This window comes from Bufo bufo, chromosome 5 (assembly GCF_905171765.1).
Source record: "Bufo bufo chromosome 5, aBufBuf1.1, whole genome shotgun sequence".
Lineage (NCBI taxonomy): Eukaryota > Metazoa > Chordata > Amphibia > Anura > Bufonidae > Bufo > Bufo bufo.
In genome coordinates, this window is record NC_053393.1 from 519,633,933 (window position 1) to 519,648,624 (window position 14,692).

General features: G+C 49.3%; 1 protein-coding gene across 1 annotated transcript in view; it reads right to left on the bottom strand.

Annotated features, from left to right (window-relative positions):
• Positions 1–14,692, bottom strand: part of DBF4 (DBF4 zinc finger) — a 53,169-nt gene that overhangs the window by 15,126 nt on the left and 23,351 nt on the right. Inside the window, exons 5-7 of the mRNA XM_040434537.1 lie at positions 2,538–2,588; positions 2,295–2,364; positions 839–912 (exon numbers count right to left, since the gene is read on the bottom strand). Of these exons, the coding sequence (XP_040290471.1) occupies positions 839–912; positions 2,295–2,364; positions 2,538–2,588 (195 nt within the window). The remainder of the gene's footprint in view (positions 1–838; positions 913–2,294; positions 2,365–2,537; positions 2,589–14,692) is intronic.

Here is a 14,692-nt window from a genome sequence, read left to right on the forward strand (position 1 = left end):
GGACATCAAAACGCAGCTTGCAGCGTTTCAGTGTCCGCCTGACTATGCAGAGCCAAACTGATCTGTCCTGACTTACAATGTAAGTCAATGGGGATGGATCCGTTTTCACTGACACAATATGGTGCAACTGAAAACGGATCCGTCCCCCATCGACTTTCAATGTAAGTCAGGACGGATCCGTTTTGACTTATTCTTTCAAAAAAAAAAAAAAAAAGTCTAAGTCAAACGGATACAAGCATTTGCATTAATCGGCGGGTATCCGTCTGTGCAGATACAAGACTGATCCGCACCGAATGCAGGTGTGAAAGTAGCCTTATTTGCACTATAAGTTATGAATGAATTGCTATTAGCCTTCAGTAAGGGTACAGAGGGGAGGTGACCAGATGGGAGGGTGTACTATACTGAAGGCTAATAGCAATTCATTCATAACTTCTAGTTGAGGAATGGCACAACATGTCAGGAGAAAGGTCCTCTTTAAAAGGAGTTTCCTGGTTTCGGATACTGATTACCTATCAATATCAGAACAGCAGGGTCAACTTGGAACAGCTATTTCTGAAACTCCCATAGAGGTGAATGAAGAGATGGCTGTGCTTGCCCAGTATCATCTCTCCATTCACTTCTTTGGGAGCTCTGGAAAAAGCATTGAGCAAGATTGGTCGGCTCTTTGCAGAGCTCCCACAGAAGTGAATGTAGAGTACAACACGCATGCGCCCTCCTTCGCTCTGGGGGCCCAATTCTAGAGATGGGTGCAAGTTCCAGAGGTGGAAACCACATCTATCTGATATTGGAGGCATATCCTGGAAACAGAAAGAAATAAGCATTAAAATGATCTACTTACTACAGTCTTTGTAGGAGCATCTGCTTGTTCCGGTTGCAAAGATCTCTTCTTTTGAGCTATATAGATTTTTGCTTCTACAAAAAACAAAAAAAAAAACACAATTTGTTAGGAGAAACTCGAATTCATAAAGCTAGGGTCACAGGATATAAATATATAATAGCACACTGTGCACTATTTTGTCTGGCAAAATGCCAGAAACCTGACAGACCCCATTTTAGCCAAGAGTCTGTTGGGCACCAGTGGTGTCTTGTCATGTGATGGGTCCAGTTTTACAATGTGAGGGGTGGAGGAACATCAATGCAGATGTGAACTAGGTCTTAGGCTACATTTACATGTCTGTGATTATAAGCCCAAACCAAGTACAGGTCAAATATACGCAGAATAGGTGCAAATCTTTCCATTAGGCCTCATGCACACGACCGTATGGCTTTTTCAGTGTTTTGAGGTCCGTTTTTCACGGATCCGTTGTTCAGTTTTTTGTTTCCGTTTCTGTTCCGTTTTTCCGTATGGCATATACAGTATACAGTAATTACATAGATGAAATTGGGCTGGGCATAACATTTTTTAATAGATTGTTCAGCCAAAAACGGAACGGAAACGGAAGACATACGGATGCATTTCTGTATGTGTTCCGTTTTTTTGCGGACCCATTGACTTGAATGGAGCCAAGCACCGTGATTTGCGGACAAGAATAGGACATGTTCTATCTTTTCACGGTACAGAAATACTGAAGCGGAATGCACACGGAGACACTTCAGTATTTTTTGCTGAACCATTGAAATGAATGGTTCAGTATATGTACCGCATACTGAACTACAAAAACGGCCAGTATACTGAAAGCAAAATACTGTCGTGTGCATGAGCCCTTACACCTCATCTCTGTGTAGGCTCCACCTTGGGTGTTGGCTCACAATCAACGATGGAATTCACTGACCAAACACTGACGTGTGAACTAGGCCTAAAGCTTCCTTTATGGGAACTGACAATCTGAGCAATTATGAGGAACATTGTGGTGGACACAAATTGTTTCTGAGCAGCAAATTGTCCTGTGAAAAAAGCAAACTGCTGCCGAGAAACAATGATTCTCTGTGGGGATGAGCGATCACAGCAGCATGTAAAATGCAGCTCTCACCTCCTCTGACAAGCAGGCAATTATCAGGAACCAACAGTTCATTCCTGAGAATTGGCTGCCAGGTTGGGTCACTAAATGGGCCTTATAGGAGGCATCCCATTAAGACAACTTCTCTCCTATCCACAGGAGATCTGTCTGGTTTGGACCCCCATGTTAATGGATCGGCAGTCAGGCATGCTCGTTGCTGCTCCATTCTGCACTACCAGAAATAGCAAAGTACAAGCACTTGGCCCTCTCCTGCAGTCCTATAGAGTTGAATGGAGTGGCATGAATGTCTACATATCTATCCTCCAGTCAGACCATACAGGAATGAATGTCCCTTACCATCCAAGTGTAAAATACGAACTCCCCAGTTCAATGCATTGGCCAGTATGCTGTTTTTTGGAAGAATTTCCTGTTAATAAGGAAAAAAAAAAAAATCTAATGTTATATTACGGTTAGTTCTGGAGGATAAACTTTCAGCCACTGACAAGAGACGTGTACAAATAAATATTTCTTCACATGGGCCAAGAGTCAAAAAGAAATACTATTAAAAAAAATTGATAAAAGGCTTGTTTACTGACTCACCTGTTCCTTTATCACTTTTTTAAGCAAAGACTTCCCTCTGCTTACATCTTCCTGTAAAAAGAATGCCATCAGAAGATCAATAGAAATAAAATAGGAATAATCAGCCATTACAAACCCCTGACAACAGCCATTTTTTGAGAAAGGACTAAATTTTCTATACAAAACTGATGTGATCGACATCAAGCATAAAAATACTTTAAATGATGAAAGCTATACCCCATTACATTAGATTACAAAAACAAGGTTTCTTTCCTCAAGAAAAATCATCGATCAGGGCCACGCAGCCTTTTCCTCCCTGCCCTAATTTTATTTATTTTTTACCTTTTCGTTTACACAGCCATGCAAGGGTTTGTTTTTAGCAGGACAAGTTGTACTCTCTAAAGGCGCCATTTAATATTCCATAAGATGCATTGAGAAGCTAGATATAAATATCGGTTTGGATTACAGGTTTCCTTTTACTGCATTCACAGGGCAGTAAAATTAAAAACACATTGCCTTTATTCTGTGGGTCAATACGATTGCAGGGATCCAAGTGTATATACCGTACTTAAAAAAAAAAAAAAAAAAAAAAAAAAAAGTATGCTTTAAAGGAAAATTTGGAAAGAGGATTTGTGTTGCCATATTGACACCATCTTTCCATCTACAGATCTGTATAAGGGCTCTTTTTGCAGGGCGGAGACAGCCAAGGCACGGTCCGATCAGCTATTGTTCAATCACCAACTACCCTCCATGCGATCAAGGGGACATACAAGCAGACCAGAGGTCAAGAGATCTAGTAGGAGTGCGATACTTGCGTCATTCTCTCAGCTTCTGACTTGCGTATCTTCAGGTACCCACATTCCCACCTAGCAACTTGTGTTCCAACCTGGTGAGTGCCATTTATCAGGGGTTAACTTGGGCGTTGTGGTGTATCAGCAAACGGTATTGGTAGTTAGCGCAGACCTCTTTTTGCTTTTAGTCATTGTGATTTATTACTGCAGGTTGCGGTATCGGCGCCTGCAATTATTTTACTCAGAACTATAGGTTTCATTGATACCTTTCTGGGTTATGTATGACTGATTATCTTTTTTCCTTTCGCTAGGGCGTTCACTGTATGGGATAAATACTTTTATAGTCCGGGCATTTTCAGACCTGCCGATACCAATTATGGTTATTTAACATGCAATTGTTAGATTGGTGACATCATAGACTGCAATGGTTTATCATTGCAATCAATGTGAAATTGCTATGTTCCTATTAAACCCTGCCATAGGAAGAACTTGATAGGAAAAGGAGACTTTTGTATTACTTACCAGTAAAGTCTCTTTCTCGCTCTTCCTTGGGGGACACAGGAAACCATGGGTATAGCTCTGCTCCCTAGGAGGCGTGACACTAAGTGAAAGCTGTAAGCCCCTCCTCCATCAGCTATACCCTTCAGCCTGGAGAAGAGACTGCCAGTTGCGTGTCCAAGTAGTGAAAGATAACCACCAACCGGAAAAAAGAACTGTCGAGCCCCAACGGGGGCAACCAAGCCGGAACCACAACTGTAAACCCAAATGAAGGGCGGGTGCTGTGTCCCCCAAGGAAGAGCGAGAAAGAGACTTTACTGGTAAGTAATACAAAAGTCTCCTTTTCTCGCCCATATTCCTTGGGGGACACAGGAAACCATGGGACGTTCCAGAGCAGTCCCAGAAGGGAGGGACCAGAACAAACTAGACCAACACCAGAGGCATCAATCAACTGCCGCCTGCAACACCAGACGGCCTAAAGCAGCGTCAGCCGACGCATGAGTATGCACCCTGTAGAACTTGGTGAAGGTGTGCAAGGAGGACCAAGTGGCCGCCTTGCAAATCTGCTCCGTAGAAGCCCGATTTCTCTGAGCCCAGGAAGCCCCGACCGCTCTAGTGGAATGAGCGGTAACACCGAGGGGCGGAACCTTGCCCTTGGCGAGATAAGCCTCAGTAACAGCCATCTTGACAAAACGGGCGATAGCAACTTTGGATGCCGCCAACCCTCTGCGCGACCCCTCCGGAACCACAAAGAGCGAGTCAGTACGCCTGAAAGAGCTGGTTACCTCCAGGTAAACCTTGAGCGCCCTGACAACGTCCAGGCGATGAAGCTCCCTCTCCCTAGGGTGGGAAGGGGAAGGACACAAAGAGGGGAGAACGATGTCCTCGTTCAGATGAAAGGCGGAGACCACCTTAGGAAGGAAGGAAGGGACCGGACGAAGAACTACCTTGTCCTGGTGGAACACTAGGAAAGGTTCCAGACAGGAGAGTGCAGCCAATTCGGACACCCTCCGAAGAGAGGTGACGGCTACAAGGAAAAAAAACCTTGCAGGACAGAAGTCGCAAGGAAACCGTCCGCAGAGGCTCGAAAGGAGAAGCCTGGAGCGCTGAGAGAACCAGGTTCAGGTCCCAGGGCGGTACCGGAGGCCGGTACGGGGGAACCGCGTGAGCCACGCCCTGAAGGAAGGTCTTGACAGGACCAAGGGGGGCCAGTGGGCGCTGAAACAAAATGGACAGCGCAGACACCTGACCCTTCAAAGAACTAAGACCCAGACCTTGGGCAAGTCCGCTCTGCAGGAAGGACAAAACGGTGGGGAGAGAAAAGCGGAGCGGAGGAATCCCCAGATCGGCACAGAACCCCAAATAGGTCCTCCAGGTCCTATAATAGATCCTAGAAGAGGACGGCTTGCGGGCACGGATCATGGTGCGGACGACGTCCGCAGAAAAACCCCTACGTGTCAGGACGGTGGTCTCAACAACCACGCCGTCAAACGTAGGGACCTTAACCACCTCAGCCCCCAGTGCTTAAACACCCTGAAAGACCAGGCCACTTTTTACACTTCTGACCTACACTACTTTCACCATTTTTTGCTCGGTCATGCAACTTACCACCCAAATGAATTTTACCTCCTTTTCTTCTCACTAATAGAGCTTTCATTTGGTGGTATTTCATTGCTGCTGACATTTTTACTTTTTTTGTTATTAATCGAAATTTAACGATTTTTTTTGCAAAAAAATGACATTTTTCACTTTCAGTTGTAAAATTTTGCAAAAAAAACGACATCCATATATAAATTTAGCTCTAAATTTATTGTTCTACATGTCTTTGATAAAAAAAAAATGTTTGGGTAAAAAAAAAATGCTTTGGGTAAAAGTTATAGCGTTTACAAACTATGGTACAAAAATGTGAATTTCCGCTTTTTGAAGCAGCTCTGACTTTCTGAGCACCTGTCATGTTTCCTGAGGTTCTACAATGCCCAGACAGTACAAACACCCCACAAATGACCCCATTTCGGAAAGTACACACCCTAAGGTATTCGCTGATGGGCATAGTGAGTTCATAGAACTTTTTATTTTTTGTCACAAGTTAGCGGAAAATGATGATTTTTTTTTTTGATTTTTTTTTCTTACAAAGTCTCATATTCCACTAACTTGTGACAAAAAATAAAAACTTCCATGAACTCACTATGCCCATCACGAAATACCTTGGGGTCTCTTCTTTCCAAAATGGGGTCACTTGTGGGGTAGTTATACTGCCCTGGCATTCTAGGGGCCCAAATGTGTGGTAAGGAGTTTGAAATCAAATTCTGTAAAAAATGACGAGTGAAATCCGAAAGGTGCTCTTTGGAATGTGGGCCCCTTTGCCCACCTAGGCTGCAAAAAAGTGTCACACATCTGGTATCTCCGTATTCAGTAGAAGTTGGGGAATGTGTTTTGGGGTGTCATTTTACATATACCCATGCTGGGTGAGATAAATATCTTGGTCAAATGCCAACTTTGTATAAAAAAAAATGGGAAAAGTTGTCTTTTGCCAAGATATTTCTCTCACCCAGCATGGGTATATGTAAAAAGACACCCCAAAACACATTCCCCAACTTCTCCCGAGTACGGAGATACCAGATGTGTGACACTTTTTTGCAGCCTAGGTGGGCAAAGGGGCCCATATTCCAAAGAGCACCTTTCGGATTTCACTCGTCATTTTTTACAGAATTTGATTTCAAACTCCTTACCACACATTTGGGCCCCTAGAATGCCAGGGCAGTATAACTACCCCACAAGTGACCCCATTTTGGAAAGAAGAGACCCCAAGGTATTCGCTGATGGGCATAGTGAGTTCATGGAAGTTTTTATTTTTTGTCACAAGTTAGTGGAATATGAGACTTTGTATGAAAAAAAAAAAAAAAAAAAAAAAAAAAATCATCATTTTCCACTAACTTGTGACAAAAAATAAAAAATTCTAGGAACTCGCCATGCCCCTCACGGAATACCTTGGGGTGTCTTCTTTCCAAAATGGGGTCACTTGTGGGGTAGTTATACTGCCCTGGCATTTTCCAGGGGCCCTAATGTGTGGTAAGTAGGTAAATGACCAGTGAAATCCGAAAGGTGCTCTTTGGAATATGGGCCCCTTTGCCCACCTAGGCTGCAAAAAAGTGTCACACATCTGGTATCTCCGTACTCGGGAGAAGTTGGGGAATGTGTTTTGGGGTGTCTTTTTACATATACCCATGCTGGGTGAGAGAAATATCTTGGCAAAAGACAACTTTTCCCATTTTTTTATACAAAGTTGGCATTTGACCAAGATATTTGTCTCACCCAGCATGGGTATATGTAAAATGACACCCCAAAACACATTGCCCAACTTCTCCTGAGTACGGCGATACCAGATGTGTGACACTTTTTTGCAGCCTAGGTGGGCAAAGGGGCCCATATTCCAAAGAGCACCTTTCGGATTTCACTCGTCATTTTTTACAGAATTTGATTTCAAACTCCTTACCACACATTTGGGCCCCTAAAATACCAGGGCATTATACCTACCCCACAAGTGACCCCATTTTGGAAAGAATAGACCCCAAGGTATTCGCTGATGGGCATAGTGAGTTCATGGAAGTTTTTATTTTTTGTCACAAGTTAGTGGAATATGAGACTTTGTATGAAAAAAAAAAAAAAAAAAAAAAAAATCATCATTTTCCACTAACTTGTGACAAAAAATAAAAAATTCTAGGAACTCGCCATGCCCCTCACGGAATACCTTGGGGTGTCTTCTTTCCAAAATGGGGTCACTTGTGGGGTAGTTATACTGCCCTGGCATTTTCCAGGGGCCCTAATGTGTGGTAAGTAGGTAAATGACCAGTGAAATCCGAAAGGTGCTCTTTGGAATATGGGCCCCTTTGCCCACCTAGGCTGCAAAAAAGTGTCACACATGTGGTATCTCCGTACTCGGGAGAAGTTGGGGAATGTGTTTTGGGGTGTCTTTTTACATATACCCATGCTGGGTGAGAGAAATATCTTGGCAAAAGACAACTTTTCCCATTTTTTTATACAAAGTTGGCATTTGACCAAGATATTTATCTCACCCAGCATGGGTATATGTAAAATGACACCCCAAAACACATTCCCCAACTTCTCCTGAGTACGGCGATACCAGATGTGTGACACTTTTTTGCAGCCTAGATGCGCAAAGGGGCCCAAATTCCTTTTAGGAGGGCATTTTTAGAGATTTGGATACCAGACTTCTTCTCACGCTTTGGGGCCCCTAGAATGCCAGGGCAGTATAAATACCCCACATGTGACCCCATTTTGGAAAGAAGACACCCCAAGGTATTCAATGAGGGGCATGGCGAGTTCATAGAAATTTTTTTTTTTTGGCACAAGTTAGCGGAAATTGATATTTTTTATTTTTTTCTCACAAAGTCTCCCGTTCCGCTAACTTGGGACAAAAATTTCAATCTTTCATGGACTCAATATGCCCCTCACGGAATACCTGGGGGTGTCTTCTTTCCGAAATGGGGTCACATGTGGGGTATTTATACTGCCCTGGCATTCTAGGGGCCCTAAAGCGTGAGAAGAAGTCTGGAATATAAATGTCTAAAAAATTTTACGCATTTGGATTCCGTGAGGGGTATGGTGAGTTCATGTGAGATTTTATTTTTTGACACAAGTTAGTGGAATATGAGACTTTGTAAGAAAAAAAAATAATAATTCCGCTAACTTGGGCCAAAAAAATGTCTGAATGGAGCCTTACAGGGGGGTGATCAATGACAGGGGGGGTGATCAATGACAGGGGGGTTGATCAATGACAGGGGGGTGATCAATGACAGGGGGGTGATCAATGACAGGGGGGGTGATCAATGACAGGGGGGGTGATCAATGACAGGGGGGGTGATCAATGACAGGGGGGTAATCAATGACAGGGGGGTAATCAATGACAGGGGGGTGATCAGGGAGTCTATATGGGGTGATCACCACAGTCATTGATCATGCCCCTGTAAGGCTTCATTCAGACGTCCGGATGCGTTTTGCGGATCCGATCCATCTATCAGTGGATCCGTAAAAATCATGCGGACGTCTGAATGGAGCTTTACAGGGGGGTAATCAATGACAGGGGGGTAATCAATGACAGGGGGGTGATCAGGGAGTCTATATGGGGTGATCACCACAGTCATTGATCACGCCCCTGTAAGGCTTCATTCAGACGTCCGGATGCGTTTTGCGGATCCGATCCATCTATCAGTGGATCCGTAAAAATCATGCGGACGTCTGAATGGAGCTTTACAGGGGGGTAATCAATGACAGGGGGGTGATCAATGACAGGGGGGTGATCAGGGAGTCTATATGGGGTGATAACCACAGTCATTGATCATGCCCCTGTAAGGCTTCATTCAGACGTCCGGATGCGTTTTGCGGATCCGATCCATCTATCAGTGGATCCGTAAAAATCATGCGGACATCTGAATGGAGCTTTACAGGGGGGTGATCAGGGAGTCTATATGGGGTGATCACCACAGTCATTGATCATGCCCCTGTAAGGCTTCATTCAGACGTCCGGATGCGTTTTTCGGATCCGATCCATCTATCAGTGGATCCGTAAAAATCATGCGGACGTCTGAATGGAGCTTTACAGGGGGGTAATCAATGACAGGGGGGTGATCAATGACAGGGGGGTGATCAATGACAGGGGGGTGATCAGGGAGTCTATATGGGGTGATAACCACAGTCATTGATCATGCCCCTGTAAGGCTTCATTCAGACGTCCGGATGCGTTTTGCGGATCCGATCCATCTATCAGTGGATCCGTAAAAATCATGCGGACATCTGAATGGAGCTTTACAGGGGGTTGATCAATGACAGGGGGGTAATCAATGACAGGGGGGTGATCAGGGAGTCTATATGGGGTGATCAGGGGTGATTAGGGGTGATCAGGGGCTAATAAGGGGTTAATAAGTGACGGGGGGGGGGGGTGTAGTGTAGTGTAGTGGTGCTTGGTGGGACTTTACTGAGCTACCTGTGTCCTCTGGTGGTCGATCCAAACAAATGGGACCACCAGAGGACCAGGTAGCAGGTATATTAGACGCTGTTATCAAAACAGCGTCTAATATACCTGTTAGGGGTTAAAAAAAAACACATCTCCAGCCTGCCAGCGAACGATCGCCGCTGGCAGGCTGGAGATCAACTCTCTTACCTTCCGTTCCTGTGAGCGCGCGCGCCTGTGTGCGCGCGTTCACAGGAAATCTCGCGTCTCGCGAGATGACGCGTATATGCGTCCACTCGGAATGAATCAACCACCTCCAGGACGCGTCTGTGCGTACAGCGGTCCGGAGGTGGTTAAACGCGGGTGGAAGATCGGTCCCTGAGAGAGAAGATCTTCCCTGGCGGGCAGCGGCCAGGGCGCGTCTGCCAGGAGCAGCATGAGGTCGGCATACCAAGACCGGCGGGGCCAGTCCGGAGCGACCAGAATCACCGAGACGCCTTCCGCCGCGATCTTCCGAAGGACCTTGGGCAGGAGTGGGATGGGAGGGAATATGTATGGACGCGCGAAGCCTCGCCAAGGAAGAACGAGGGCGTCGGCTCCGCAAGCTCCCGGATCCCTGGCCCTGGACAGATAGGCGGGGACCTTGTGATTGAACTTGGAGGCCATGAGGTCCACGTCCGGTATGCCCCAACGAAGGCAAATGGCCTCGAATACCTCCGGGTGAAGAGACCACTCGCCGGGGTCGACAGTGGTGCGACTGAGGAAGTCCGCCGCCCAATCGTCCACCCCTGGAATAAAAATTGCCGATAGGGCCGGGACGTGGGCTTCCGCCCAACGGAGAATGCTGGAGACCTCCCTCATTGCAGCAGCGCTGCGAGTGCCCCCCTGGTGGTTTATGTACGCCACAGCCGTGGCGTTGTCCGATTGTACACGAACTGGATGACCCTTCAACAGATGAGTCCAGTGTCGTAGAGACAAAAGGGCCGCTCTCAGCTCCAGGACATTGATCGAGAGTTTGGACTCCAATGGAGACCAAATGCCCTGGACGGATCGGGGAGGAAACACGCCTCCCCAGCCCAAGAGACTGGCATCGGTTGTAACCACCAACCAGTTGAGTGGCAGAAAAGACCTGCCCAGAAGAGGGGACTGTAACCACCAGCGGAGAGATGACCTCACCGGAGGCGATAGATGGAAGGGATGATCCAGAGACTGCGGCGATTTGTCCCAGGAGGAGAGGATCGCCCGTTGGAGAGGGCGGGAGTGAAACTGCGCAAACGGGATCGCCTCGAAGCAGGCAACCATCTGCCCCAAGACCCGCATGCAGAAGCGGAAGGACGGTCGACGGTGGAGAAGGAGACCCCGAACCGCCCCACGGAGGATCAGACGTTTTTCCGAGGGAAGACGTACTTCCGCCGCTCCCGTGTCTAAAAGCATTCCCAGGAAGACCAGTTGTCTGGAGGGGGGGAAGGGAGGACTTGGGGAAGTTGATGACCCAACCGAACCTCGTCAGAGTCTCTAGAGTGAGATCCACGCTGGCAACCGCTTGAGAAAGGGACGGAGCCTTGATGAGGATATCGTCCAAGTACGGTAGCAGAAAAACACCCCTGGAACGGAGTAAGGCCAAAACCGGGGCCAGGACCTTGGTGAACACCCGGGGGGCTGTTGCCAGCCCAAAGGGAAGGGCGACAAACTGGAAGTGGAGGTCCCCCACGGCGAATCGGAGGAAGCGATGGTGACACCGGGCTACCGGAACATGGAGGTAGGCATCCTGTATATCGATGGAAGACATGAAATTTCCCTGCTCCAGGGAAGCCACCGCGGAACGGAGGGACTCCATCCGAAACCGTCGAAGGAGGAGAAAACGGTTGAGCTTTTTGAGGTCCAAAATGGGCCGCACGGAACCTCCCTTCTTGGGAACTACAAAGAGGTTCGAGTAGAACCCTTGGAACCTTTCCTCTAGAGGAACGGGGGTAATCACCCCCCTGTCCAGTAAGGCTTGAACGGCCGCGGAGAACGCAACCGCGCGTTTCGGGTCCCGTGGCGGGAGCGAAAAAACCGATCTGGAGGGAAGGATGCAAATTCGATTTTGTATCCGGAGCACACAATTTCGAGGGCCCAGGCGTCTGAGACGTGAGCCAACCAGATGTCCCTGAAAAGGAGGAGCCGGCCCCCCACCCGGGTGGGTGGGGGCGCGCCTTCAGGCAGAGGATTGCTTTGCTGCGGGTGTGCGGGCAGCCTGCGGCTTGCGCCAGGAGGGCTGCGCCCGAAAAAACGGCTTCCTATGCTTGTCCTGGGGAGGAGCCGAAGCGGCAGCTGTGGTGGGAGCCCCAGAGGCCCTGCGGGAGGCCCGAAAGCGAGACGCACCAGGGCGTCCGCGGGGGGCGCCCCTGGCTTGGGGTTGAGGAAGATGGGTGCTTTTACCACCCGTGGCCTCCGAAATAAGTTCGTCTAGGCGGACCCCGAAAAGGCGGGAACCCGCAAACGGTAGCCCCGCCAAGGAACGTTTGGAGGCAGCGTCCGCTTTCCAAACCTTCAGCCAGAGCTCCCTCCTGACGGAAACTGCCAGGGCGGAGGAGCGTGCAATAAGGGCTCCCGCATCAAGGGAGGCCTCACAAACAAAATTCCCGGCCCGAACAATAAGCTGGGCCAAGGAACGCAGGTCCTGGATGGGGACGTCCGAGTCCAACTCCTGTTCCAGCTGCGCACCCCAAGCAGAGATTGCTTTCCCTGCCCAAGCAGAGGCAAAAACCGGTCTGAGAGCAGAACCGGAGGCAGCAAAAATGCCCTTAGAAAGGGTCTCCATGCGACGGTCCTCCGCTGACTGAAGAGAGGACCCGTCGGGAACAGGGATGGCCGTGTTCTTTGACAGCCGGGCCACAGGGGGGTCCACCTTGGGTGGGGAAGACCATGTGGCCACGACATCGGCTGGAAAAGGATAACAAATGTCCAGCTTCTTGGGGTTGACAAAAACGGGCGTCCGGGCGAGCCCAAGCCTTAGACACCACAGAGGAGAAATCAGAGTGGATTGGAAAGACTTTTGAGACCTGCCTGGGTCTGATAAATGAGACGCTAGCTGCGTCCGAGCTAGGGGGATCATCCTGCACCTTAAAGGTGTCACGAATATCAGAGATGAGTTGACCCATCGCTGAGGCTAGCTTGGACGGCAGGGCCGAGTCCATTTCCAAATCTGAAACCGCCAATTCACCTTCAGAGAGCGAATCCTTTGGAGAGGAGAGGCTCGTCTGGGTGCGCACGCGTGGCGGGGAGAGGGAGGCATCCGAGGAGGAGGCTCGCTCTACTCTAATACGCTTCTGAGAGTGCCTAGCTCAGGAGGGGTCACTAAAAGAGAGTGAACCCGCTGCAGCGGCAGAAGCAGTGGACCCGGAGGGCGCGACAATCAGAGAGGCGTCCTGCGGGGTAGGTGGCCTGTCTATTAGGCGGCCCACGACATGAGTGAGGCTTTCCACGGCCTGGGACAGGGATCTAGCCCAGTCAGGCGGGTCAGAGGCAGCAGGGAGCGACACAGCGGGCGACTGAGGCTGCGGTGGAGCTCGGCATGCAGTACAGTGCGGATCAGACTGCCCCCGGGGAAAGGGTTCCCTACAAGCAGTACAGGCATGGTACCAAGGCTTGGCGGCTGTAGAAGGGTCTGACATGGTGGAACAAAGATGTTGCACTTAAAGTGGGAGACCCCAAGGAAAGGAACGGGGATAACACCCAAGCGACAGTACTGTGGCACGGAGGGGGTTAAAAGTCCTACCAGACCCGGATGATGCAAGCGGCAGCGGTAAGGGGAACAGACTGAGGAGGCTGTGGAGGAGAGGCAGCAGCACCGGCTTCGGATCGCACTGCAGAGAGGATTCCACGCAGCACTGTGCGATGAACCCGGAAGTAGCGGAGCGCATGTAGGAAGCTCCGCCCCCTCTCTGCCGCTCCGAAGCAGAGCCGCGCGCGGCAAAATGATTTTAACCCCCAAGGATGATGAAGTGCCGGCCTGAAATGGCGCCGTTCACGCCAAGAAAGCGGCCCCCTCCGCGCCTGGATGTGGCAGACGGCTTGCTTTTTTCCTGCAGCCGTCCCCTGAAGGCAGCGTCCCTGCCAAGGACTTGCCCAGATAAACTCCCCTGCCCGGTAACGGTCCCGATATATGCCCGGGGGGGGGGGGGGGGGGGGGGGGGAGGGGTGGGCGCACGATGTAGCAGTGGCCATGTAGTAACAGTGGCCATGGGAGCCCAGGAGGCCTGTAGCAGCGGTGGGAGGGAGGAAGGGGAGGCTGGAGCAGCCTGTCTCACCATACGCTGTCTTCGCCCTCAATCCATCCAGCGGGGTCGCCCCTTCAGCTCCTGGCACCGCAGTGGCAGGAAGCCGGGGGAGGGACTTGGCGTGCGGGCGACCCTGAGCTGGCGGGACGCAGGGGAGCGAGGCTGCCCTGGTCCACCTTGTCTTCTGTGGGGGAGGCGGCAGTGCGGAATTACCGGCACTGGCGCAACTCAACCCCGGGAGAAACAGAGGGGTCTAATGCGCCTCTGTTGTCCCTGTAGGTAGAAAAAAAACGAATTAAAAACAACAAATAACGCAAAAATAAAAAATCAAAGGAAAACAACCCTGCATAAGCAGGGGGTGTCTTGCCTCCTTGGACACTAAGCAAAAACTGGCAGTCTCTTCTCCAGGCTGAAGGGTATAGTTGATGGAGGAGGGGCTTACAGCTTTCACTTAGTGTCACGCCTCCTAGGGAGCAGAGCTATACCCATGGTTTCCTGTGTCCCCCAAGGAATATGGGCGAGAAATTAGCTTTGGCCTAGGGACCATCAGAAGGCTCCCAGCTGTCATAGCAACCAAATAGCTCCAGCGATCCTTTCGTGGAGGGGCCATTTGGTGGGGAGTAGCCTGCTCCCGGTAAACTACTCCTCAGATGCAGC